Source organism: Dipodomys spectabilis, unplaced genomic scaffold, assembly GCF_019054845.1.
Source record: "Dipodomys spectabilis isolate Male_0828 unplaced genomic scaffold, ASM1905484v1 ptg000095l, whole genome shotgun sequence".
NCBI lineage: Eukaryota > Metazoa > Chordata > Mammalia > Rodentia > Heteromyidae > Dipodomys > Dipodomys spectabilis.
Genome location: NW_024870772.1, coordinates 21,336,139 through 21,363,620, shown reverse-complemented (window position 1 = coordinate 21,363,620; position 27,482 = coordinate 21,336,139). Strand labels below are relative to the sequence as shown.

At 43.3% G+C, this 27,482-nt stretch overlaps 1 protein-coding gene across 2 annotated transcripts; it reads right to left on the bottom strand.

Moving 5' to 3' along the window:
- Positions 1-840: 840 nt before the first annotated feature.
- On the bottom strand, positions 841-27,013 carry Slc25a30 (solute carrier family 25 member 30). 2 transcript variants are annotated; one of them, XM_042685487.1, is made up of 10 exons: positions 26,207-27,013; positions 15,780-15,898; positions 14,300-14,447; positions 12,894-12,988; positions 11,360-11,445; positions 8,465-8,560; positions 7,264-7,388; positions 6,206-6,344; positions 2,948-3,028; positions 841-1,170 (listed from the first exon to the last, which is right to left on the bottom strand). In XM_042685487.1, the coding sequence occupies exons 2-10, from the start codon at positions 15,841-15,843 to the stop codon at positions 1,129-1,131; spliced, it is 876 nt and encodes a 291-aa protein (XP_042541421.1). In that variant the 5' UTR covers positions 15,844-15,898; positions 26,207-27,013; the 3' UTR covers positions 841-1,128. The 2 variants fall into 2 exon arrangements, with proteins under 2 accessions (XP_042541421.1, XP_042541422.1); XM_042685488.1 differs by lacking the exon at positions 26,207-27,013 and adding an exon at positions 25,732-25,790.
- Between the last annotated feature and the right edge of the window lie 469 nt (positions 27,014-27,482).

Genomic DNA, 27,482 nt, shown 5'->3' with positions numbered 1-27,482 from the left:
ATAGAAGGTGTGAGGTTGATGGAGTCCACTGGAAGCATATATAGAAATGTCACAAGGAAACTCTCCTTCTGTACAAATAATATATGCTAATACATTTCTTTTAAAGAAAAGAAAAGGTGGTGTGGCACTGGTGGCTCACAGCCGCAATACTAGCTGATGAGGAGGCTGAGGTCTGTGGATCATGGTTCAAAGTCAGCCCAGGCAGGGAAATCCATGAGACTCTTATCTCCAATTAATCACCAAAAAGCTGGAAATAGAGCTGTAGCTTAAGTAGTAGAGCACCAGCCTTGAACAAAAAGCTCAAGACCATGAGTTGAAGTCCATGCTAGCACAAAAAGAATTTTTTGAAAGAATCACACAGCCAATTCCTAAAATTACCTGAGACAGAAGTCAAACAGCTTCAAACATCTTCCACCAACACACTCCAAACAACATACACTGGTAACTTTCAAAGCCAACACATCACACCACCCTGGATTAAGGTGTTAACATATTTTAACAATTCCTCACAAAGGTAAAGTCTTCAAAGGCTAAAAATCACTTATTATAAGTGAGAGATCCTGACAAAGTCGGAAATTTTAAAGCAGTGCAATACTCTGAGGATCTACTTCTAGCACTGTCTATACCTGGGGTTAAAAAGTCCAGGTCTTCACAGCCTGAAATATCTTCAGTTGACAAGCAGCAAGAGCTTCTTGCAGTTCAGAAACAGCAACATCCTCTCAGAAGCTGTATCACATGGTTTCCAGTGCTTTTTCAGAACAGTCAGAGAAAAGTAGCATCAGGAGCTCCTCTTCCAAAAGAAAAAACATACAGGGCCTGTATTCTTTTTTGCTGTTGTTGTTGCAAGTTTTCTATAACAAGAAATATGTACTTGTGTATATGATTGTGGGTATCAAAGGGCACTTCAATGGTAAGGACTGGTGTCTGGAGGTTACAATTCAGGCCATTAGCACTGGCGAAGAGCATTTGATGCTGACACATAGCAATCGAAAGAACCCAGTCTTCATCTGCGGCTCCCATCCCAGAGCTGTGATGAGCCAAGTGAGAAGCAGAGTGGAATACAGAAAGCTCAACTATTGCAGAAGTTTGCGCTTTGAGAAGGTAGCCTCAGGCAGCCTTGAACTTGTGTCACAAGTCCAGTTTCTTCAGCTGCTCATAAGTCACAAAGAACTGGAGTTATGGGTTAAGGCTGGACCTTATCAAACATAGAAGCCCCATCCTAAAACTCCTCAAGCAAGTGGCCCTGTAGCTCAAGTGGTAGAGCGCTCGCCTTGAGCTGAAGAGCTGAGGGACAGCGCCCAGGCCCAGAGTTCAAGCCCCACGACCGACAAAAAAAAAAAAAAAAGGGCTGGGAAGGTGGCTCAGTGGTAGAGCGCTTGCCTTGCATGCCTGAGGCCCTGGGATCGATTCCTCAGCACCACATAAGCAAAAAGAAAAAAGCCGGAAGTGGTGCTGTGGCTCAAGTGGTAGAGTGCTAGCCTTGAGCTGAAGAGCTGAGGGACAGCACTCAGGCTCAGAGTTCAGGCCCCACGACCGGACCCCCCCCAAAATAAATAAATAAATAAAACTCCTCAAGCTAACAACCCATAAATGTGTCCAAGGTCAGTTTGGAACAGAAAGACCACAGCTGAGATCTGACTGGTTTCTGTGCCACTGCAACAAGTCTTAGAAAGCTTCCTTGGTAAGCCTTGCTTTGGAGGTGCTAGTGGCTCACACCTGCAATCTTAGCTACTCAGGAGGCTGAGATCTGAGGATTGCAGTTCAAAGCCAGCCCAGCAGGAAAGTCCATCAGGACTCTTAGCTCCAACTAACTATCATAAAAGCTTGAAGTACAGCTGTGGCTAGCCTTGAGCAAAAGGATCTCAGGGACAGTGCCCAGGTCCTGAATTCAAGCCTCTGTAACAGAGCACACACACACACACACACGCACGCACGCACGCACGCACGCACGCACGCACGCACGCACGCACACACACACACACCCCAACATTCCTCTTCCTTAATTCTGCCTTTGCTGCCTCTGGCTTTCCAAGGAAGAGTTTAGGCCAGCCAAACATCCCCACAGCCAATTCCTGTGTGGTTATCTTCAGGCAGTCTCTACAGGAAATATTCTTGGGTCTTGTTATTAACCACATCCTTCCCCAGAGCAGCTAGAAATACCAATCCTTGTTGCTCTGAAATTATGAATACTTTTAGCTCTTCAGCAGGATCCAATGAGATATTTATTGCCTTATTACATTTCAATAACTATTTAATTACTATTAGTAGTAGTAGTATCTGGTAGTACTGAGGTTTAACCTCAGAACCTCTCACTTGCTATAGTGGTGTTCTACCACTTGAGCCATATATCCAGCCTTGCTTTTTGCCATTACTTTTTTTTTTTTTTTGTCGGCCGTGGGGCTTGAACTCTGGGCCTGGGCGCTGTCCATCAGCTCCTCAGCTCAATGTGAGCGCTCTACCACTTGAGCTACAGCACCACTTCCGGTTTTCTGGTGGTTTATTGGAGATAGGAGTCTCACGGTCTCTCCTGCCCGGGCTGGCTTTGAACCGCGATCCTCAGATCTCAGCCTCCTGAGTAGCTAGGATTACAGGCGTGAGCCACCAGCGCCCGGCTTTGCCATTACTTTTCAAGATAAGGTCTCATAAACATTCTGCCCAAGCTGGCCTTGAACCAAGCCTTTCTCAACTTCCTGAATAGCTAGGATTACAAATGTGAGCCCTCAATGCCCAGCTGAAAGATAAGTCATTTTAATAATTTATATTGTTAAACTAAGATCAGTGTCTAGTACCCAGACTTTATATTTCCTGAAACAGAAACAGAATAGTTATGTCTTAAAGAACTCAAATAGGAAAGAATTTACTTTTAAGTTAATAATTTGCTAGTTTGTATAAGCAATATTCTTTGCTACATTATGTTTTTCAAATCCACTACAACAGGAAAGGATACAATGATATTCCAGGGACCAAGCCTCAGCCAATTAGGCCAGAACCCTTTATACAGGGCAAAAAATCCTTCGTTCTTCCATGTCTGTTAAAAAGCAAACAAGAGAAAAAGATTGAGTGTCCAATTTCCCAATTATATTGAATGCTTAATAGTTGTCAGACTATTTTCATAAAAATTGAACCATGGCATGAGTTTTGGCTCAGTGATTGAGTGGAAGGACTACTCAGCAATATTTGCCCTCTCTGGGCACCGGTGGCTCTCGCCTATAATCCTAGCTACTTAAGAGGCTGAGATCTGAGGACTGCAGTTCAAAGCCAGCCCAAGCAAGAAAGTCCATAAGACTCTTATCTCCAATTAACCACCTGAAAACCAGAAGTTTGAGCACTGTGGCTCAAGTGGTAGAGCGCCCTCTATAATATTGATGTTTGGTGTCTATGTGTGAAGATGACATTAGGAAACTCACTAAAAGTTACTAAACAGGGCTGGGAATATGGCTCAGTGGTAGAGTGCCTGCCTAGCGTGCATGAGGCCCTGGGTTCAATTCCTCAGCACCACATGAACAGAAAAAGCTGGAAATGGTGCTGTGGATCAAGTGGTAGAGCACTAGCCTTGAGTACAGAGAGGATCAGGGACTGCCCCAGGACTGGCAAAAGAAGGAAGGAAGGAAGGAAGGAAGAAAGAAAGAAAGGAAGGAAGGAAGAAAGAAAGGAAGAAAGAAAGGAAGGAAGGAAGGAAGGAAGAAAGGAAGGAAGGGAGGAAGGAAGGAAGGAAGGAAGGAAGGAAGGAAGGAAGGAAGGAAGAAAGAAAGGAAGAAAGGAAGAAAGAAAGAAAGGAAGGAAGGAAGAAAGAAAGGAAGAAAGAAAGAAAGGAAGGAAGGAAGGAAGGAAGAAAGAAAGGAAGGGAGGAAGGAAGGAAGGAAGGAAGGAAGGAAGAAAGGAAGGAAGGAAGGAAGGAAGGAAGGAAGAAAGGAAGAAAGAAAGAAAAAGAAAGGAAGGAAGGAAGGAAGGAAGGAAGGAAGGAAGGAAGCTACTGAACAACATAGAAAAAAAGCAACTGATGAGGTTAAGCTCATTAAATTATTCTTTTTTTTAATTCTTTTTTTTAAACTTTTTTTTTTTTCAATCATGGGGCTTGAATTCAGGGCCTAGACACTGTCCCTGAGCTTTTTCTCTCAAGGCTAGCATTCTACCACTTGAGCCACAGTGATACTTCCAGTCTTCTGGTGGTTAATTGGAGATAAGAGTCTCACAGACTTTCTTGCCCAGGCTGGCTTTGAACCGTGATCCTCAGATCTCAGCCTCCTGAGTTAGCTAGGATTATAGGCATAAGCTACCAGTGCCCAGTAATCTGATTGACTCATGTGAAAGTAAGATTACCATGGTGAAGTTCCCTTGTAGGAACTACACTTTATAAAAAAACAAAAAAACAAAAAACAAAACCAAGCATCAGTGACTCACATCTATAATCCTAGCTCCTCAGGAGGCTAAGATCTGAGGATCATAGTTCAGAATCAGCCTGGGCAAATCCAAGCTACTCTTATCTCCAATTAACCAGCAAAAAGTTAAAAGTGCAAGTGTGATTCAAGCCAAGAAAGAGTATGAGGCCCAGAGTTTAAGCACCCAGTACCAGCACAAATAAATAAAAAGATAGAATGAACCCCACATGAAGCTGAATGAACAGGAAAGTAGATTTAATCTCAATAGGCTCATTGGCTTCCATGCTACTGGGGTTTCTTAACAGGTCAGAAATAAAGATTCAATGATAGTAAAGATTTCATTCAGAGAAAAGGGAATGTGGCTTAGTGGTAGAGTACTTGCCTGTCCAAGGCTTTAAGTTCAAACCCTAGTATCTGCCCCCTGAAAGATATCATTCAGACATGTCTACTTTCTAAATTATTGGATAGATAAAGGAGACAAGATAGGGGAAGAGAGATAAGGAAGAGTAATGAAGGAGTTGAGTCTGTATTATATGGTCATGTATGGTCATGTCTCATGTCAAAATGAACCTCCCTTCATTCAACTAAGTGATGTGGTAGGAGCAACAGCAACACTATGTTCTTGGCTTTAGTTGGTCACCATTTTTCTTTCATGACATTCAAGTCAACTTGTTTCTCATGTTAAAAAAAAAACACTTTTTTTTTTGCTTCATTAATGCACTACTTGGATATATGGTGTGCTAGCATCATGCCAGAGAACTGGAAGAGGTGGTTCCTAGTTCTTGGCTGCTGGCAATCCAATGGGAAGACAGTGGACAACATTCATCCACCCACAAACAGGAAGCCCAAAGCCCAGGTTTCAGAACTGAGAGTTACAGAAGACTGATGCACTCCTTTGAGAGAAGTGTCTGGATAGGGACTCTTCTAGTCTCACTCCACAGGCAGAAAGTGGGTTTTAGATACAGTTCTGTGTTTACAGAAAACAATACTATTTTATTGCCCTTCAGAGCACAGAGAAGGTATTCAGAAAATAAGCTTTTATTTCTCTCTATTCAACTATATTTTTGTAACTTTTGTCAAAGTTAACCTCAGCTAGTGGTGGTGGCCTGTGCCTATAGTTCAAACAAACAAACAAAGCTAACCTCAATGTAGCCAAAATAAGGTGGCACATGTCTATGTAAGAGCTTTAGAGTATCACTCAGCGGTTGTTTTGTTTGGTTGATTGTACTAGGGCTTGAACTTGTTGTTTTTTTTTTTTTGTCAGCCGTGGGGCTTGAACTCTGGGCCTGGGCACTGTCCCTCAGCTCTTCAGCTCAAGGCGAGTGCTCTACCACTTGAGCTACAGCACCACTTCTGGTTTTCTGGTGGTTTATTGGAGATAGGAGTCTCACGGTCTCTCCTGCCTGGGCTGGCTTTGAACCGCGATCCTCAGATCTCAGCCTCCTGAGTAGCTAGGATTACTGGCGTGAGCCACCAGCGCCCGGCTTTTGAACTTGTTTTGCTCATAGCTGGGGCTCTACTTCTTGAGGCTACAGACCTTCAGTTCTGGCTTTTTTCTCTTAGAGAATACTTGATTCGTTTCTGTAATCCATTTAGTCACTTCTGGTTTTTTGCTAGTTAATTGGAAATAAGACTCTGGATTTGTCTGCCCAGGCTGGCTTAGAACCATGATTCTCAGATGTCAGCCACGTGGGTAGTTAGAATAACAGGTATGAGTCAGAGGCTCTCAGCTTCATCTTAGTTTTAGCTGTAATAACTGAATCACTGAAGTCACAATATACACATGTATACAATTTACAACTCTGCATAGACATGCCCATCCTCACCTGTAACAAGCAATCCAGGGTACCTGTGTAGCCAGAGCAAGTGCCATCTCGAAGAACTCTCTGATTCATCATTCGTGTTCTCACAACATCCACGGGGTTTGAGGCCAGGGCCCCCACGAGACCGCAGGTGAAGCTCGAGCTATGAAGACAGGATTGGAAAAAGGCAAAAAGTCAACCACTGCTCAACTCCAACTACTCCTGTCAAAGGCAGAAGTTAGCCTCCTTGCCAAAACATGTGAAATTAATATGGAATACAAACTTCTTAAATGTAACACTGACCATTTGGCTTATAAACTCCAGTTACAGCTAAGAACACCTTTGAAATAGAAAGTAAAAAAAAAAAAAAAAAGGCAGTGAAACACGAAGGAGCAGTCTCCAAAGGTGATCTATTCCATTTCGTTACTTGAGTAGGAGTTGGTAGTGGGTCAGAGTAATGCTACCCATATCAAGTTAATATTGTTCCTACAGATCAAACACAAAGATCTCTCCACGATTCTGGTCTCCACACGTGGCAGGTTCTACTAAACTCTCTGTTTTACAACAGAACTCACTAGGTGTTGATTATTTTGTCTGATCGCTGATGTAAATTTTCAAATATGTAAATACTTTTATAATAAACTCCCATAATATTTTTATAAAGTTATACTCTCTTTCCACCCTAACCTCATGCCAACCTGTGGGTAGGGAGGGTAGGAGAAAAATGGGGGAAAGCAAGGAAAAGGTGACATTATCCACCGTACTCATTTCTGGCTTACAGAAATATAATGCCTTTGTACAACTATTTAATAACAACAATTTATTTTATTTTATTTTTTATTTTTTATTTTTTTGGTCCAGTTGTGGGGCCTGAACTCTGGGCCTGGGCGCTGTCCCTCAGCTCTTCAGCTCAAGGCTAGCACTCTACCACTTGAGCCACAGCGCCACTTCTGGCTTTTTTGTTTTTGCTTATGTGGTGCTGAGGAATCGAACCCAGGGCCTCATGCATGCAAGGCAAGCGCTCTACCACTGAGCCACCTTCCCAGCCCACAACAATTTTTTTTAAAACCATATAAACATACAGGAAGTGAGTATAGACTGTGTCTCCCATGAGACCCGAGAGCATCAGATGCTTCTTGGTGAAGTCATAGACTGGAAGTTCCACACCAACAACGATAGCAGCCCTCTGCGCCGTGAGGGACACACCCTAGTAAAAACATGGATGAGAGGATTCAGACACTGCTCTACAGAGCACAAGTGTTCAAAGGTTCCACTCCACAAATTACAACCAATATTTTTGTTTGTTTGTCATCATGGGGCTTGAATTCTGGGCCTGGGTTCCTGAGCTCGTCAGCTCTAGGCGAGTGCTCTACCACTTGAGCCACAGCACCACTTCCAGTTTTCTGATGGTTAATTGGAGCTAAGAGTCTCACAGACTTTTCTGTCCGGGCTGGCTTTGAAACATGATCCTCAGATTGCAGCCTCTTGAGTAGTTACAATTACAGGAGTGAACCATCAGTGCCCACCTACAACCAAGTTTTACATGTTCCTGTTAGTAGGTAGAAATGTAGAGTGACACAGTAAAAAAAATAAAAGGGAACACTCAAAAAGCTCAAAAGCTCTAAGTTCTAATGCTGACTTCACGGGCTGGGAAGGTGGCTCAGTGAGAGTGCTTGCCTAGCATGCATGAGGCCCTAGGTTCAATTCCTCAGCACTACATAAACAGAAAAAGCCAGGAGTGGTGTTGTGGCTCAAGTGGTAAAATGCTAGCCTTGAGCTGAAAAGCTGAGGGACAGCGCCCAGGCCCAGAGTTCAAGCCCATGACTGACAAAAACAAACAAACAAAAAACTAACTTCATTTATAGTGCCAAAACCATATTGACCAATCAATGAAACTGGAACCCAAAAACATTTAAAGATTTAAACAACAGCCAGACACCAGTAGCTAAAATTAATAGAAATATGACTAATTTTAAGCCAGGCACCAATGGCTCATGCCTGTAATCCTAGATACTCAGAAACTACGATCTAAGGATCATGGTTCAAAGCCAGCCCAGGCAGGAAATGAGATTCTTATCTCCAAGTAACCACCAGAAAACAAGAAATGATGCTAAGAAAGTGGTGGAGTGCTACCTCAAGCAAAGGACTCAGGGATGGCACCCAGGCTCCAAGTTCAAGTCCCATGGACGACAAAAAAAAAAAGAAAAGAAAAGAAATATGAAAAGTTTTAAACAAGAAGAAAGTTAAAAGAAGTGAATGAGTTGGATCTGTTTTGTAGCTTACCTTCCACAGACCTCTTGTTCCCTCTTGCTGATAAATGTGAATGAAGTTACCTATCATCCCTCCTTGGAGATTGTTGCTTTGTGCTTGCATTCGGATCTAGAGATTATTTAAAGACCAACATTGAGAAGGAAACCAGTACATTCACCACCAACAACAACCACTTCTGAAAATCATTCTAGCTACTGCTGTGGCTCAAGTGGTAGAGCACTAGCCTTGAGCTGAAGAGCTGAGGGACAGCACTCAGGCCCAGAGTTCAAGCCCCAGGATCGACCAAAAAAAAAAAAATAGTGTATCTGAATAAAATGTCCTCAGGAGATTAAAAAGCCTATAAGGATTAGTTCTTAGGAACCCTAAAATTTCTACAAAGTACCTAGTAGAATCCTATATACGCCTTTATTAAATTAAAAAAAAAAAATCAGGGAGCGTGAGCAAGCACTAGTAGCTCATATCTGTAATCCTAGCTACTCAGGAGGCAAAGACCTAAGAATCGAGGTTCAAAGCCAGCCTGGGAAGAAAAGTTTCTGAGACTCTTATCTCCAATGTAACTACCAAAAGTCCAGAAGTGGAACTATGGCTCAAGTGTCAAGAGCTAGCCTTGAGCATAAAAAGCTTAGGGTCAGTGCCTGGGCACTGAGTTCAAGCCTCAAAACTAACAAAAGGAAAAGGGAAAAATAAAGACTTTTGGGTAAGACAGAAAATAATATAATTTGACTTTAGGTTACCAAACAGGAATCAAAAGTGATGACAATTCTGAAGGCTTGATGTGATTAATTAGTTATGCATCAAGCATGAGCAAACATGGTTCTGAACCTGCTCCTAGCCATAAGTATTTCCAACCCATTGGACCAAAAGGTATGCAAGTGAGCTGGCCAAAGGATGGCCACATGATGCTGTTACACTCTGATGCACTTGAACTTACTAATGACCCTCACAACAGCCACAAGGGCCATGTGGCCAATATTCTACCAGATACATGGTTGATGTAGCTCTTTACCTTTTTTTTCCCCCCCAATACTGGGGTTTTAACTTAGGGCCTCACACTGTCCCCTGGCTTTTTCCACTCAACAGCTGATGCTCTACCAGTTGCCACACCTCTACTTCCAGCTTTTTGATGGTTATTTGGAGATAAGAGTCACACAGATGTGTCTGCCGCTGCTGACTTGGAACTGTGATTCCCAGACCTCAGCCTCCTGTGTAGGTAGGATTATAGTCATGAGCCACAGGTCTCAGTGCCTTGCTTTCCTAAAAATGAAAAGGGTTTCACACTACTTTAAAAAAAAAAGTCTAGGGCTGGGAAGGTGGCTCAGTGGTAGAGCGCTTGCCTAGCATGCATGAGGCCCTGGGTTTGATTCCCCAGCACCACATAAGCAAAAAGAAAAAAGCCAGAAGTGGCTCTGTGGCTCAAGTGGTAGAGCGCTAGCCTTGAGCTGAAGAGCTGAGGGACAGCACGCGGACCAAAAATATAAATAAATAAATAAAATAAAATAAATAAAATAAGATAAAAAAAAATATCTAGCACCACAAGGAAACTGTTTGGTGCCACTCTAATAGCAGAAAAGAAACTAAAATACAGGAATTGCTTTCTTATAAGCCCTGAGATATATTTAAGAAATTAATAGAAGTACAGGTTTTTTTCCCCTTTATTTCTTTTACCCCAGTGTAAAATAAATCTGTGGCCTCATACATGGAGAACAACTCAACATGTTCATCTACTTTTGAGGCTAGATGATGAGACCGGAGGACCTCTGAGGACAAGGCCCTCCTCCCACTCATGTGGGAGGCCCAGCATGCAGAGCAAAGCAGAAGCATAGCTTACTAGTTAAATCGTGGAGGGGGGAGGGGTACTCTAAAAGGGTTCAGGAAATAGCTCATGTAGACTTCATGTAGTTAGTCCCTAGTCTTATTCCAAAAAGGATTAAAAGAGGTTGTATTGCTAGTATTCTCAATATGTTCATCATACCCCAGCCCTTTTGTTAATATTTTGTTACTGCGACAGAGACTTACTAACTTTGCCTGGGTTGGACTCCAACTCACAATCTTCCTGCCTCTGACTCCCCTGTAGCTGGGATTACAGGTCTGTATCCCCACCCCTGGTAACCCATGTTCTGTTGTGGCAGGGGCCAATACTGGGGTTTGAACTCAGGGTTTCATGCTTGCCAGGCAGGTGTTCTACCACTTGAGCCACACCTACAGCTCTTTTCACTTTACATATTGTTCAGATAGGGTCTTGGCATTTTTACACTGGACTATGATCATCCAACCAAGCCTCCTGCACATCTGGGATCACAGATGTGTACCACCATGTCTGGCATGTTTGTTGAGATGCAGTCTTGTAATTTTTGCCTTGGTTTGCGTAGAACCACAGTCCTCCCAACTCCATTTCCCAGGTAGCTGAGACTCCAGGCATACCTGTCATGGTGTTGCTATCCCATCTGGCTTTATGAAGCAATAAGCAAGGGAACAAGGAACTCTAATACATCCACACCCTAAATTTTTCTTTTTTGTACAATCACTAAAAATCTTGTCTCCAAAATGAATTCTACTTTAGACCTATCTGTATCAATGGGAAATCCACTTAGTGAGTATTTAAGACTTAGACTGTATGACATAAATTATGAACAGATTCACCTACATTATATTTCATTATCTGAATGCTGCTCCCAATTAGAAAATGTTGAATGTGGGACTAGCATGGTCCCACAAGTCTATAATCCTAGTACTTGAGAGATAGAGCAAAAAGACTGCAAGTTCAAGGCCAGCCTGGGTGAATGAGGCCCTGTCTTGAAGAAAATAAAGAGAAAAGTAAAAAGAAAAAAAAGTAAAGGAAAAGAAAGAGAAAGGGAAAAGGAAAGAAAATGTGAGCTATGTCCCTAAGATATAGCTAGCACAGCTTACTTTTAGTACATCGGTTGGATTGGCAATGGCTGAAGATATGACTCCAGAAAGAATTCCACATATGACGTTGATCAGTAGAGTTTCATCTGTAAACAAAGACAAAGTATTTGGTTTTTTCATACACATGGAGTTCTTTCCGTGTGCCTCATTAACACCTCATTCACCTTAGAATGAAGACAGGTGTGCTCTTGAATCAAGCAATTTAAAAAGGAGTACGGCTGACTAAAGGGATTTTGCTTGGTCAAATTTCTTAATATCTAAAAATCAATTGGAATCATCATGCAGAGTGAGGGACTATGGGAGCTGGGAAGTTGGCTCAGTGGTAGAGTGCTTGCCTCACATGCATGAGGTCCTGTGTTTGATTCTTCAGCACCACATAAACAGAAAAAGCAGGAAGTGGCGCTGTAGCTTAAGTGGTAGAGCACTAGCCTTGAGCTAAAGAGCTACGGGACAGCGCCCATGCCCAGAGTTTAAGCCCCACGACCAACCAAAAAAAGTGAGGGACTATGTACCGATTTAATTTTATGTGGCTTCAGAGCTTCATTAGTGAAATGAGGCAGAATTCTTAGGAGAGTAAGAGAAATTCCCAGGAGATAACATGAGGATTTATTAGGCACAGGAAGTTTCTAAAGCATATGATATGTATTTAGTTTGACATCATCGAAGTACTTTCAAGGCTCTTGTTCATCTCTCTGTGTAACAGGGACTGGTAATCCCACTCATTTGAAGGAGACAGGGAGAGACAGAGAAAAGCAGTTTTATGAATTAAAACAAAGCCCCAGAACCAACCAGCCACAGTCTATTAGAACTCAGAGCTCTTGGAACTGGAAGCATAGCTCAAGTAGCAAAGCGCCACCCATGAGAGGGAAAAAGTGAGTGACAGCAAGAGGCCCTAAGTTCAAGCCCCAGTACAGGCACCAGTGAAAGAATACAGAGCTCTTAACACTAAGAAAGTATTTAATGCTTTCCTAAAAAACAGGTGACAATACACAGGATTAAAAAAATTATGTTAGATTACATGGTAATAACATATCCCCTAGTCTAGGCACATAAAGACAAATAATTAAAATGTTTGTAGAGATGGTTCCTTGAGTACTATTGGCTGATACCTGATTTTCTATAAGCCCAATTTGTTGAAACTTTACACCCAGACATTCTCCTTTGCCATGATAAAATGTTAAGATGAAGAAATCCCCTTCAAAAATACTGAAATGAAAAGATCAACAAGCCAGGCCCCGGTGGCTCAGGCCTGTAATCCTAGCTACCCACCAGGCTGAAATCTGAGGACTGTGCTTCAAAGCCAGCCAAGCAGGAAAGCTCACGAGATTCTGTATCTCCAATTAACAACAACCACAAAAAAGATGGGAGTAGAGTTGTAGTTCAAGTAGTAGAACGCTTGACTTGAGCACAAAAGCTCAGAGATAGCATTCAAACCCTGAGGTTCAAGCTCCAGGATTGGTGCAAACAACAACAACAACCACAAAAATCAACAGTCCACCAGCTGTCCCCAGATAGAAGACAGATTCCCACTTACCTTCTGGGCGTTCCACGAACAATCTCTTCAAGCTCTGATAAGTGCCAATCTTGATGGTGCCATAGGAGGCCTGGCGGAGCATGGCAGGGGCAATCCTGTCAAGCCACCACACAGGGGGACAAAGAACATCCAAAAGTCACTCAAATCCTCAAGGAGAGCAACAGGATCCAACAACACTAGTTTCGCAGGGGCTTTTTTTTGTGGTGATACAAGTTCTGAACTTAGGGCCTCATACTTGATAGACACGTGATCTATCACTTGAGCCTTTCCCCATGTCCTTTTTGCTTTAGCAATTTCTTGGATAGGGTCTCACTTTTTTTTTCTATTTTATTGTTATTATAAAGGTGATATACTGAGGGTGATGTACAGTTACAAAAATCAGGAAAAAGAGCCATTTCTTTTTGGACAATATCATCCCTTCTCCTGTTCTCTCCCAGTTTTTCCTACCTGTCCAAGGGCTCACATTTTTTTTTTTTTTGCCCAGGCAAGCCTGAATCTCGATCCTCCCTACCTCTGCTTCTGAGAAGCTGAGGTGACCGGTGTGAGCCACCACACCCAACTCAAGAACCCTTAAATGGATTCTCAGGAACATCCCTTCTCAGCACAAAACACTTGGGAAAACAGGCCTCAGCCAGGTATAGCTCAAGTACCACAAATAATCCTACGCTGTTGCTCTGGAGCTCATCTCAAATACCTTAGGCACCACTGTCTAGTATTTCCTTTTCCTAAAAGTTTTTATATCACAGCACTGAAATAAGTTCAAGACAGGGTCAGGAAGCAGGACGCTATTTGGCTCACGCCTGTAATCCTAGCCACTCAGGACTCTGAGATCTGAGGATGGTTTAAAGCTAGCCTCAGCAGGAAAGTCTATGAAACTCCCATCTCCAATTAACTAAAGAAAGCCAGACATGGAGCTATTTCTCAAGTGGTAGAGAGCTAGCCTTAGATAAAAAAAAGCCACAAGAGAATTCAAGCCTAGTACCAGAAAAAAAAAAATCAGGAAAAAAAACAAGCCAAGAGAGCAGTGTCCACTCAAGGCTGAATGAAGAAAAGCAATTCAGTGCTACACTATGTCATTTTCATTATGACAAAACCTCAATCACTCAGAATAACTAAAAGCAAGGGCTCTTCTTTCCAATAGTAAAAAACTGATTAGCAGGCTGTTTAAAACAAATGCCATTTTTGCACGGTTGTCTGCACATGAATATAATGAACAGATTGTTTTACCCAAACAATCGCTCTATAACATATACAAAAAATAGAGATGAAATTTAAATGTTAGACTCTACCATGCTTAGTTATTGCTTTCCAATATGTCTCAAATCCCTGCTGTTTCTTTAAGAAGTCTAACTCTGTCATCTCCACTGGACAGGGTCAACAAACAGAATCGTATACTCTTCACTTACCCTGAGTACAAGGCCTTCAACCCTTCTTCCCGGCCAATCCGCACCAATGCATGCAGCATCCCTCGGTACCTAATTTCTCGAAAGTTGGCATCATTGGTCTGGCCTTGAATCTGAAGTCGTGTCTTGGTTAAATCAATTGGAAATGTGCCTTTAAATGTTAAAGAAATTTCACTAAGTATCCATAAGGATGCATTACTAAGGAGCTATTCACTATAAAATGGAGGCAGAAACAGTAAGAAATGGCACACACTGTGCAGTCTGTTTTCTGTTTTAAAAAAAAGATTAATAGTGGAGTGCTGGTGGCTTACCTCTGTAATCCTAGCTACTCAGGAGGCTGAGATCTAAGGATTGCGGTTCAAAGCCAGCTCAGGCAGGAAAATCCTTAAGACTTATCCCCAATTAGGCAGCAAAAAGCTGGAAGTAGAGCTATAGCTAATGTACCACAGTTTTGTCACTCAAAAAGCTTCAGCAAAAAGGAAACTAAGGGACAGTGCTCAGGCCCTTAGTTCAAGCCCCAGGACTAAAACTAAACAAAAAGCATAAATGTATCTTTTTATCTTTCTTCCCTCCTTCTCTCCTTGCTTGCAGGACTGGGGGTCAAACACAGGACCTTATATATGCTGTGCACACACACACACACACGCACATACATACTGGGTCTTAAACTCAGGGCCTGGGCACTGTTCCTTATCTTTTTCACTGAAGACTGGCACTCTACCATTTGCGCCACAGCTCTACTTGTGTTTTTTGCTGGTTAATTGGCAATCAGAGATCTGCTGGTTAATTGGCAAGAGGTAGATCTGCCCAGGCTGGATTCAGACCTCGATCCTCAGATCTCAGCCTTTCCGAGTAGCTAGGATTACAGGCATGAGCTATTGTACCTGGCCCAATCAGGATGTGTTGAATGAATGATTTAGAGCATAAACACAGGGACAACTAGGGTCAGATATGAAACTCCACAGATGAAGACGTCAGCAGCAGAATACAAACAATCACAAGGTTAGAAAGTGACTGAACAAGTACAGTTCATCTAATCTGGCTCTGGGCAACCCTGAGCTTCCCAAACTTTTTGACAGTCAAATGGATTAATATTGGCACAGTGGGGGAGGGATAAGGAAAACAGGGTCAGACGTAATCCAAACAGCATTCATAGAACAGACCAACAGGCTCAACTTTTCTCTCACTGAACTTTCAACCCTAAGCTGCTAATAAGTAGCCAAAATGACTATCAGGTCTTTAAAACATACCACAGAAAGTGTTTCTGAATTTTGAGGTTAATGTTTGCACAAGCTCATATTGTGCATTTGTTCATGCCCGTAATCCTAGCACTTGAGAGCCTGAAGTAAAACAATCCTGAGTTCCCAATCAGCCTGGACTACTTAGAAACCCTGTCATGACAAAATGAAACAAAGCACCAAACTATCAACCTTAGGTTTCAAACGCTGTCACACAGGCAACTTTAGGGTCCCGGGCTCCTTACCGCATTCGGCCGTGATGGAGGCCAGCCCTCCATAAACAAAGGGCTTCCAGTTGAGGGCTGACATTTTCGCTGTCCCTTCACCTTTCAATTATGCAAACATCACCTCCAAAAGAGTGTTCCTAGACACAAAAAGAAGATGATTCAAAGTTGTAACTTCTCATATAGGTGCCTTCTCTAGTCTTTACCTGGGTATTAGTTAGGGAGTGCTAACAGGGGCTATCACTGGAGACTCCCACATCAGTCCCCAAGGTGAGTCTCACCTTAATATAAGCCAAGTACCCCCATCCCCTAAGCCCCAGAACAGCAATTTCTTTCCCCTCCCTTCCTTTCCTTCCTTCCTTCCTTCCTTCCTTCCTTCTTTCCTTCCTTCCTTCCTCCCTCCCTCCCTCTCTCCCTTCCTTCCTTCTTTCCTTCCTTCCTTCCTACCTCCCTTTCTTGTGCCAGTACTAGGGCTTGAATTCAAGACCTGGGTACTGTTCTTTAGCTATTTTGCTCAAGGCTGATGCTCTACCTCTTGAGCCATAGCTCTACTCTGGCTTTTTGTTGGATATTTAGAGGTAAGAGTCTCATAAGATTTTCTTCCCGGGCTGTCTTCAAACCTGATCCCTAGCTCTCAGCCTCCTGAGTAGCTAGGATTATAGGTGTAAGTCACCAGCATCTGACCTAGATCAGTAATTTTTTTTTTTTTTTTGGGGTCCGGTCGTGGGGCTTGAACTCTGGGCCTGGGTGCTGTCCCTCAGCTCTTCAGCTCAAGGCTAGCACTCTACCACTCAAGCCACAGCACCACTTCCGGCTTTTTTCTTTTTGCTTATGTGGTGCTGAGGAATCGAACCCAGGGCCTCCGGCTTGCAAGGCAAGCACTCTACCACTGAGCCACCTTCCCAGCCCCTAGATCAGTAAATTTTAATCTTACTTCATCAGTGGCCTTAATTTTCATTCAGGAATCAAAATATAATCTGCCAGGTTGATGCTGATTCTCAAATATGCATTCAAGGCTGTTTCTGGATAGTTTATTTTATCTGAGATCTATAATTTTTCATGTAATCAATACTTGCTATTCATTTACCACTGTCTCAGTGAGTCCCTAAAGGAAGGCATCACATCCTCTGGGGTGCACCGAAGCAGGAGAAGGACCTGCGTCATATGATAAAGGACAATTACTTAAAATGGCCACAATCTACTTGTAGTGTACACTCTGTAAATGTCAGCTCACTCTGAACCATATTACGTTACAAGCTGGGAGGCAGCTTGGCATGTCAAGAGACAGAGTCCAGTCAGAGCCACACACTCCTTCCTATAAAAGTTCCTGCTAGCCTCTAAGGCCAGGGGTTTCCTTCCTGGACACAATCAGCATCACCAACTCCAGTTAACAATGCAACCAGTTAACAGCAGGGCACTTAGATAAGTGGAATACCTAGCTTGAATGCCTCTGGTGGGAGTTAGATAGCATATATGCTAAATACACTAAATAAATGCTGCCTTCTAACTTGCTGTCCTTCCTTGTTCACTGTACTACACATTCACCCTTGTGCCCCAGCTCCTGTACAATCATGAGAGGGTCTGCAAGCTGTTGAACTGGGCACTGTCCCTGAGCTTTTTCACTCAAGTCTTGAATCATTTGAGTTACAACTCCACTTCCAGCTTTCTGATGGTTAATCGGAAGTAAACGTCTCACAGACTTTTCTGCCCAGGATGACTGAATCATGATCCTCAGATCTCAGCTTCCTGAATAGCTAGGACTACAGGCATGAGCCCTCTAAGCCTGGCTTACGTCCCCAGTGTTTTTTATTTTGCATGTGTTTAGTAATTTCCCAAGTCTACCTGTCTAGAACCTACCAGCTAGTCAGCTGGTACCTACCTAGTCAGCTCCAACAAGCTCAAGACTGTTTCAAACTAAGAGGAAACACGAGAGTCCAAAATTGGACCCTTTGGAAATCAAATACATTATTCCTCATTTGTGGTGATTAACCAAATTCAGAGTAGTTACAAACATGTCGGGGAGAAGGCTTCCCAGACATAAAAACTGAAGGTCATTGCATGCTTTACGTATTTCAGCACCTGTCTCAAAACTCCTCTGATCTCCCTAATGTCGCTGGAAACCTTGAATGCCTGTACTTTAACTCAGTGTTGGCCTTTACTGAATTCACAGGTAAGATAACAATGAACATGATCATGTTAATAAGATAATGATAATGTCTCTAAGAATAGATATTAATAAGTTCTAATCATTTACTATCCAGTAGTAACTTCCTCAACTCATTTTTGTTTTGCTGACTTCTGAACTGAAGAGCCAAACACAGATTACATAACAGTAGCTCATGGAAGTTCTGTAGCCAACCTTGTCCCATAGAACTGCTTTTAGAGCCCTCGCCTCCACTCCTGCCACCCCCACCCCGAAAAACCAAGCACAGCCTAGGTAGCCAAGTTGTACTCTTCCCACAAACAGATCATAAATCCAGGCGCATCAGGTGCCTAGCCTCGGGCGACACAGCTGGTGCGAGCAGGGTGAGACTGACTACCTCAAGTTCAGACTCTAAGCACTGTGTTCTTTATACTTGCAGCCTCAGGCTACACACTGTCACAAACCAGTGAAAACATAGGAAACATAAAGAACCCACACGGAGGTTGTGGTGATTAAAAATATTCCATTCATTTCAATTAAGGAGAAATGAAAAGGTTATAGTTGACAGGATGTATTTCATAAATAACAACAACAAAAAAGCCTAATTTAAGGGAAAAACCTTAAAATATTCAGAAGGACAATCATTTATTTTTTTCCCAACAAATGATATACTGTACAGCAATGAACACAAATTTAGTGTTCATGACTTTTTCTCAAGCTTTTCTTTTCTTTTTTTTTTTAATGTGTGCAGGAACTGGGCTTGAACAAGTATGCTCAGCATTATTGCTAAAGTCTGGTGCTCTACCACTTGACCCACACCTCCATTTTCAGCTTTTTTTTTTTTTTGCTGGGTAACTGGAGATAACAGTCTCTCAGATTTGTCTGCCAAGACTAGCCCCAAACTTTGATCTTCAGGTCTTAGATTCTTGAATAGCTAAGATTACAGGCATGAGCCACTGGCCCCTGGTTTCCCATACCTTTTCTCTTTTTCAGATGAAATTCCATAACATGAAACAAAGCACACAGAAGTGACCTAAGAGACACTCAGCATAGTCACAAAGTATGCAACCACCATTTTGCCTAGTGCCCAAACCATTCATTAGTCCCAAAGGAAACTATGAAGCAGCTGTTCCCAGCATGCCTGCTCCCTTCCATGTTATTCTTATTCCAGGGGGTCCTGGCATTACTGAAGTAAATTAAATGATGGTCCATTTATACCAGGGAATACTGTGATCACTTAAAATTCCTGTTTTAAGTAATTTTAACCTATGATTAATGGTGAATGAACTGGTGGTCCTTCTGCCTCAGTTTCCTGCATGCTGGAATTCAGGCATGTACAAATATGCCTGGTTATTCATCTTATTTAGAAGTCCCGGGGCTGGGAAGGTGGCTCAGTGGTAGAGCGCTTGCCTTGCATGCCTGAGGCCCTGGGTTCGATTCCTCAGCACCACATAAGCAAAAAGAAAAATGCCGGAATTGGCGCTATGGCTCAAGTGGTAGACTGCTAGCCTTGAGCTGAAGAGCTGAGGGACAGCACCCAGGCCCAGAGTTCAGGCCCCACGACCGGACCCAAAAAAAAAAAAAAAAAAGTGCCTATTTTTCACAATTACCATGTGGGAACACACACTGCACACGCAGCATGTAAAATGTCAGCAAAAGTTTGTGGAATGATAACCGATCCATTTAAAAGTTAACTCTTTAGCACTGTTCACAATAGCTAGGATATGGAAACAACCCAGATGCCTCACCACAGATGAATGGACCCAAAAACTGTGGTATCTATACACAATAGAATATTATGCAGCCATTAGAAATGACAAAATAATGGCATTTGCAGGGAAATGGATGGAGCTAGAAGAAATCATGTTGAGTGAGGTAAGCCAAGAGCAAAGAGACAAATGGTACATGGTCTCCCTGATAAGTGGATGTTAAATCCAAAATGTTAGGTGATACGACAAAATTAACAGGACTTAAGAAACAAAGAACTTTCACTCATCTGGTCAAACCACTACCAAATATCCCCATGCTGCTGATCACATGTATGGTGTATATGTGTACACCGTTATATGTTATAGACCATGATAGACAATTTGCTCCAGGAAAGTTAGAATGAACTTGTGACTTTAAATGAGCATCATTATTCCATAATACTGTGAAATTTGGGAAATTATGTAATCACTTAATCACAACTAAAAAAAAAAAAAAAAGCACCAGAAAACTAGAAGTGACGCGATGGCTCAAGTGGTAGAGCATGAGCCTTGAGCTGAATTGTTCAGGGACAGCTCCCAGGCCTAGAGCTCAAGCCCCACGGCTGACCAAAAAAAAAAAAAAAGAGAGAGAGAGAGAGAGAGATCTTTCATGCGATTGTTTCTAACATATTTATAAGATTATGTCTTTGTTACCTTGTATGTCCCTCCCCCATGGTACAACCTCTGCTTTCACTATATATGATGTTGGTATATGTGGAGGGGAAGGGAAAAAACAAATTGTAAAAACAGAGATACAGGAGGACCCATTGCAACAATGAGATGTACAAGTACGAACTTTACGGGCTGGGAAGGTGGCTCAGTGGTAGAGCGCTTGCCTTGCATGCATCAGGCCCTGGGTTCGATTCCTTAGCACCACATAAGCAAAAAGAAAAAAGCTGGATGTGGCACTGTGGCTCAAGTGGTAGAGTGCTAGCCTTGAGCTGAAGAGCTTAGGGACAGCGCCCAGGCCCAGAGTTCAGGCCTCACCACCAGACCCCCCCCCCAAAAAAAAAAAGAAAAGAAAAACAAACTTTACAACTTTTGTGGGGGAGGTCTAGGGGGGTGAGGGGGAAGATATGAAGGCACGAGAGGGTAAACAAAGCAGGAGGCTACAATGCTTGATAAGAAATGTGCTCATTATCTTACCCATGTAATTGTAACCCCTTTGTACAGTATTTTCACAATAAAAATATATTAAAAAATTTTTAAAAAGTTAACTGTTTAGCACTATATCCTCATGGCATTAACTTTTAACTTCATGCCATTTCATTAATTTTTTTTTAGTTTTCTGTCACTACTATTTTCTTTTGCCAGTCCTAGGGCTTGAACTCAGAGCCTGGGCGCTGTCCCTGAGCTTCTTTTTGCCCAAAGCTAGCACTGTATTACTTAAGCACAGCACCAGTTCTGGCTTTCTCTGAGTAGTTTACTGGAGATAAGAGTTTCATGGACTTTCCTGCCCTGGCTGGCTCCAAACCATGATTCTCAGATCTCAGCCTCCTGAGTAGCTAGGATTACAGGCATGAACTCCCAGTGCCCATCTTCTGTCACTATTTTTAGGCTACCTCTTCCACCATAAGTCTTGTTATCAAATTTTGAGTAAGTATACGTACACTCAACTGGAGCAACTGTTCAATTGCCTTCTCGTGGTTTTATTCATTAGCTTTCAGATATACTGCAAGAATAAAACATCTACAAATGAGTATCTACTGGTATATCTGTGTAAACTGCTCATTTGCCTCACCCTAAATTAAATCCTCAGTACCACACATACAATAACACACACACACACACACACACACACACACACACACACACACACACACACACACGCCAAATAAAATCTATTCTACTCAATTCAGTGTTTAAAAGTTAGCTAGGTGGCATCAATCAAGATGTATTACACTCACTCATAAACTGACATAATGAGCTGACATCTCTTTGTACAACTACTTGAAGATAATAACAACTTTAAAAAGTTAGCTAGTAGCTGGGTGCTGGTGGCTCACATTAGCTACTTGGGAGGCTGAAGGAATGAGGTTCACTAGATGTCATCTCAAAAAAAAAGTTTGGCTGGAGGCATGGCTCAAGTGGAATTTCACCAGCCTATCAAGCATCAGGCTGTGAGTTTAAATACTAGTACTGCAAAAAAAAGAAAATCTAGGAGGTTTAAAACTTATTCCTGATTCATCTCTTTCCTTTCCAAAAGCTAAGATTAGATCCTTGAGTACTAAGACTACTGGGTCTTCCTCAGTTAATGTTTGTTGAGAAAAAGAAAAAAAAAGGCTTACACTAAGAACCAGAAAGCCTAGGGTGGTGGACAAACTGCAAAGGTAAAGAGGTTCTAACAAAGGCTAAAATAGGTGAGTTGGTGTTTGCTAAACTATACTGGCAAAGGACAGCTTCTATCCTTTGGGGCTGCAATTTCTGGTCAGTAAGCCAACTCTCAGAGATTTCCTCCCACACATTCCTTAACTTCTAAGTTTTGGAAATTTTTCTACTGAAATACTAAGAATAATAGTCAGAGACTATGTTCTTTGCAACCAACAGTGTTTGGGCAGCATCTCAGCACGAGATGAGGGAAGGGATTACAACTGACAGAAATCTAGGGTCATTGTTGCTTTGTATGTCCCTCCCCCACAGTATAACCCCTGCTTTCACTATATTTGATGTCGGTATAATTTGTGGAGGAGATGGGGAAAAACAAGTCGTTTAAGGTGGACCCTTTGCAACAATGAGAAGTACAAGTTGTCATGTCGAAATCGAACTTTACAACTTTGGTGGGGGGGGGATTAGGTAGGGGGGGGATTAGGTGGGGGGGGGATGGGGGGAGGATTAGGTGGGGGGGGAGGCTGGGAAGGGATGTGAAGGGGAAACAAAGGAGGAGGCTGCAATGCTTGATAAGAAATGTACTCATTATCTTGCCCATGTAATTGTAACCCCTCTGTACAGTATGTTCACAATAAAAAGAAAAAGAAAAAGAAAAGTGAACAGAAATCTAGGGTCAGAAAAAGATATCTACTTCCCACTGGCTTCCTGTTTTGATCACACTCTAAGTCAGACTACATCTGATTTGCTTTTCTTTGCTTTATTTTTATTTTATTTTATTTTATTTTTTTGGGTCTGGTCATGGGGTCTGAACTCTGGGCCTGGGCGCTGTCCCTCAGCTCTTCAGCTCAAGGTTAGCGCTCTACCACTTGAGCCACAGCGCCACTTCCGGCTTTTTTCTTTTTGCTTATGTGGTGCTGAGGAATTGAGCCCAGAGCCTCAGGCATGCAAGGCAAGCGCTCTACTGCTGAGCCACCTTCCCAGCCCTCTTTGCTTTATTTTAAACACAATTTTAGGTAGTTTGTTGTTATTGATGTTGTTGTAGTTGGTGGTGGTGTGTGTGTGTTGGTAGTACTACAGCTTAAATTCAGGGCTTTGCACATGCTTGGCCTTCTTACTCATGGATGGCACTCTACCACTTGAGAAACATTTTCAGCTCAGCCTTTTGCCAGTTAATTAGAAATGGAGTCTCTTGGACTTTTCTGCCAGAAGTAAGTGGCTTCAAATGGTGTTCTTCCAGGTCTCAGCCTCCTGAGTAGCTAGAATTACAGGTATGAGCCACCAGCCATCAGCAAGAACACAATTCTAGTACCAGTGATTATTACTAAATACTTGATGTCAGACATTGTTATACATTTTCCACACAAAGGACTTGATTTAATCCTCACAACCCTATGTCATTATCTATCCACACTTCCCAACAGAAGCAACAAGTCTCTGAGAAGAAGTAAAGTGCCCTTCCTTAGTGCTACAGGGCATTCAAATCAATGCTTCTCTGAAGTGTATCCAAGTATTTTCTCTATGCACTACTTTGTAGTCAAATACTGTCTTCCAAAGGCTGGCTAAAAAAAAAATCTGAGGATAGCCTAGCTACCTACTCAGGAGTTAAAAATCTGAGGATCACAGTTCGAAGTCAGCCCAGAGTATAAAGTCTAAGACTCTTATCTCCAATTAACCACCAAAAAGGCCAAAAGTAGAGCTGTGGCTCACCACTGAATGAAAAAACTAATGGAATAGAGCCCAGTCCCTGAGTTCAAGCCCTAATAATGGCATTCACACACAAAAAAAATATTGAGGTTTGGGAGTATAGCTCAGAGGAAGGGCAATTGTCTAGTATAGAGGAAGCCCGGGTTCAATTCCCAGCACCACAAAAACACATGGGAGGATAAACGTGGAATTTTTCTGGAGTGATGCAGAACTTAAAGAACTTATCTTTAAGTTCCTTATGAACAGAAATACCTATACAAATTAAGAGTTTCAAAGATTCTCCTCACACTCAAGATGTATGGTTAAGCTGGGTGCTAGTGGCTCACAACTATAACCCTAGCTACTCAGGAGACAGAGATCTGAGGATCCAAGATCAAAGACAGTCATTTAACCAGCATCTCCAGTTAATCAGTTATCCCCAATTATCCAGGAAAAAAAAAGTTAATGGGGCTGGGAAGGTGGATCAGGGGTAGAGCACTTGCCTTGCATGCCTGAGGCCCTGGGTTCGATTCCTCAGTACCACATAAGCAAAAAGAAAAAAGCCAGAAGTGGCACTATGGCTCAAGTGGTAGAGCACTTAGCCTTGAGCTGAAGAGCTGAGGGACAGCGCCCATGCCCAGAGTAAAGTTAAAATGTGGCTCAAGCTCCAGCATTAAGAAGAAAAAGCTGAGCAAGAGCATGAGTACCATACTCAATACTCATACACACATACTCAAGTCCGTAAACCTAGCTACTTAAGATGCTGAGATCTGAGGACAGCTGTTCCAGTTCCAAGCCAGGCTCCGGCAGGCAAGTCCCTGAGATTCTTATCTACAATTAACCAACAAACAGCCAGAATTGCAGCTATGGCTCAAGAAGAAGAGTGCTAGCCTGGAGCACAAATGGTCAGGGACAATGCCTAGGCCCTGAGTTCAAACCTTAGGACTGTGACCAAAAAAAAAAAAAAAATGGTCCAGTTACTCATCGTCTCTATGACATATTGTCTCCTATGGTTATGTAATATTATTATTATCTGGCCTTTGGTGTACAGCTATAAGGAGAGGTAATTAATTGAGTACAGTACTAGCTGCTGGAACTTCTGAAAGCTTTCCAAGTTTCTCTTACATAACTCTCCAGAAATTCTTTCAGTTTTCCTTGGTGTTCTCTTTTCAGGAGTTATAAACGCTAACCTGTCTCCCTGTGCTCTCATTCATCTTATTGCACTTTCATTTCCTATTTCCTATTCTTTTTTTAAAGTGCAAAACAAAGGTTGAAAAAATCAGCACGGTCTTACAAAACGTAAGGTTTGAAAGAAATTTTAGCTGGGTGCTGGTGGCTCACTCCTGTAATCCTAACTACATAAGAAACTGAGATCCTGGTTCAAAACCAGCCTGAGCAGAAAAACAAAACAAAACAACAACAACAAAAAAAAAACCCTGTGAGATTTTTTTTTTTTTTGGTCGGTTGTGAGGCTTGAACTCTGGGCCTGGGCGCTGTCCCTCAGCTCTTCAGCTCAAGGCGAGCGCTCTACCACTTGAGCCACAGCGCCACTTCCAGTGGTTTATTGGAGATAAGTCTCCCGGTCTTTCGTGCCTGGGCTGGCTTTGAACTGCGATCCTTAGATCTCAGCCTCCTGAGTAGCTTGGATTACAGGCGTGAGCCACCGGCAGAGGGCTCCTGTGAGATTCTTATCTCCCAATTAGCCAGCACAAAGCCGAAAGCAGAGCTGTGGTTCAAGTGGATGGAGTGTCAGCCTTTAACAAAACAGCTAAGAGAGGGCGCACAGGCCCTCCCTCAGTTCAAGCCCCTTACTGGTATTTAAAAAGAAAAGAAATCTTAGAAAATTCTGTCTCACTTCACGTGAACGAACTGGGAGCCCAAGAGTTGGCAGCAGCAACAGCTACGCCAAGGCCATTTACAAGGCTAGCGCGCTGCCCTGCCCAGGCTGGAGGCGTGCATCATCTGCAGGGCAGTTCCGACTCCGCTGTGCCGTTCTCGCGCAGAAGCAATGCGGCAGCTTATTTGGGAAGACATTACGCACAAAGACCTTAACATCCAGGGCTACACTAACCTGCCGAGCAAATTCATTCAGACGATTCTGGCAAAGAGGAGCCAACCTGGCTTGCTCCGCGAGCAATTCCCGTCCTCCCCGGCGCAGGACGCTCGCGGTGCTGCGGCTGCCCCGGGTGCGGGGACTGCGCGGTGCACGAGCCCACGAGTGGGCGGACATCCCCGGAGGAGGGACTAACGGCTGCAGCCGGGGTGCAAACACCGCGCAGCCAGAACCGGCTCCACGTCGGCATGAGAGGAGCTACCCCGCAACCATCAACAGCAGCTCCCGCAGAACCGGCCCGACCCAAGGCAGCAGCAACCGGGAGAGAAGAACCCAGCCCCGGGAACCTCGCGCTGCACCGCACGGAGCCAACCGAGGGCACCGGCAGCCCCGAACACGCTTCCCCGGAGATCCAGGTCCCAATCACACCCCACCCCGCCAGGCACCGTCGTGAAAGGGAGCGAGCGGAAGGAAGCGCCAGCCAGGAACTTACCCCGCGACGGCTGCCTTCCACCGCTTTCCACTCAGGATCAGCCACGGCCGGAATGGGGACTGATGCGGGAAACGAAAAAAGGTTGGGAAGCCGAGGAGCTGGCCTGGGAGCCTGCGCGTAGCCCCGCCCCGGCCACGCCCACGCGAGAGACCACGCCCGTCTCGGCTCCCATTGGTCATCGTCAGCATCAGCCCCGCCTCACATACACGCCTGCAGCGAGTGGTCCGCGGAGGGGTGGGGCCAGGCTGGGGAACCCGGAAACCACTCTTGGCTGAGAGGCACCTGCTATTCCACCACTTGGAGGAAACGTGGGGAGACCTCGGGAAAGGAGCCTTCTGAAGTGGGTGGTTCTCTGTCCACGTGAGCCTCCACCACCCAAAGGAAGTAAATTCGTTCATATTTTTTTATACCCCAGTTATTTGGTTTAAAAATGTGTTAATCAACTGAAAAACTGAAGGAAACGTACTGTGAAGAGCATCCGGTTTATCCAGCCACCGAAAGCAATCATTCCGCAACGTTTGCCTTCCTTTATCACTGTATTGTCTCCCTGAACCAGATGAATAATACAGTATAATGCTAGGTTGGTAGATTGTCATGCCACGTGCCAGAAATTGAATATATTTTCAATCATGTCTGATACAATATTCACATGTGTATTTCCTTTGCTATTGCAAAATGTCACGTACATTCACACCTATATTCGATGCCGGATCGACGAAGGATTAGCCTGATGCATGATGGCTTTATAAAGTGACTTCCACTTTCGTCGTGTTTGAAGTGCAGGCCAGACGTCTTGCAGATCGCATCGCTTTCTGGAATTGTCCCCTCGTAATTAGATTCAAGTTAATAAGTTTTAATTAAACTTTGGAAAGTTTGGAAAGCCGTGTTTTTCCGTTACTTCGCTTTACTTCCGGGGGCCCAGACCGTCAGTGACGTCAGTACCCCCACCAGATCCGGGTACTTCTGGCTCCTTTCTGTCCCGCAAAACTGCCTTCTGCGATGGAGATCAGTACTTTCAGTCAGTGGAATAGCATACACTGATGAACTTTCTATAACATTATAGTACGATGAATTTGCAATTCATTATTTTTTCCTCTTTAACTGTCTTTCCTGTCTAAAAAAAAAGAATACCTGTTCCATTTTTTTTCTCATTTTCATTCTCCTTCCCTCCTCCACTTGCCCTTCTTCCTCCTCTCTTTGATTCTGCATCATGGTGTAGATTCCTGAATCCACTTTAATTGCAATTAGCACAATCAAATTCCATTCCTACTTCTGT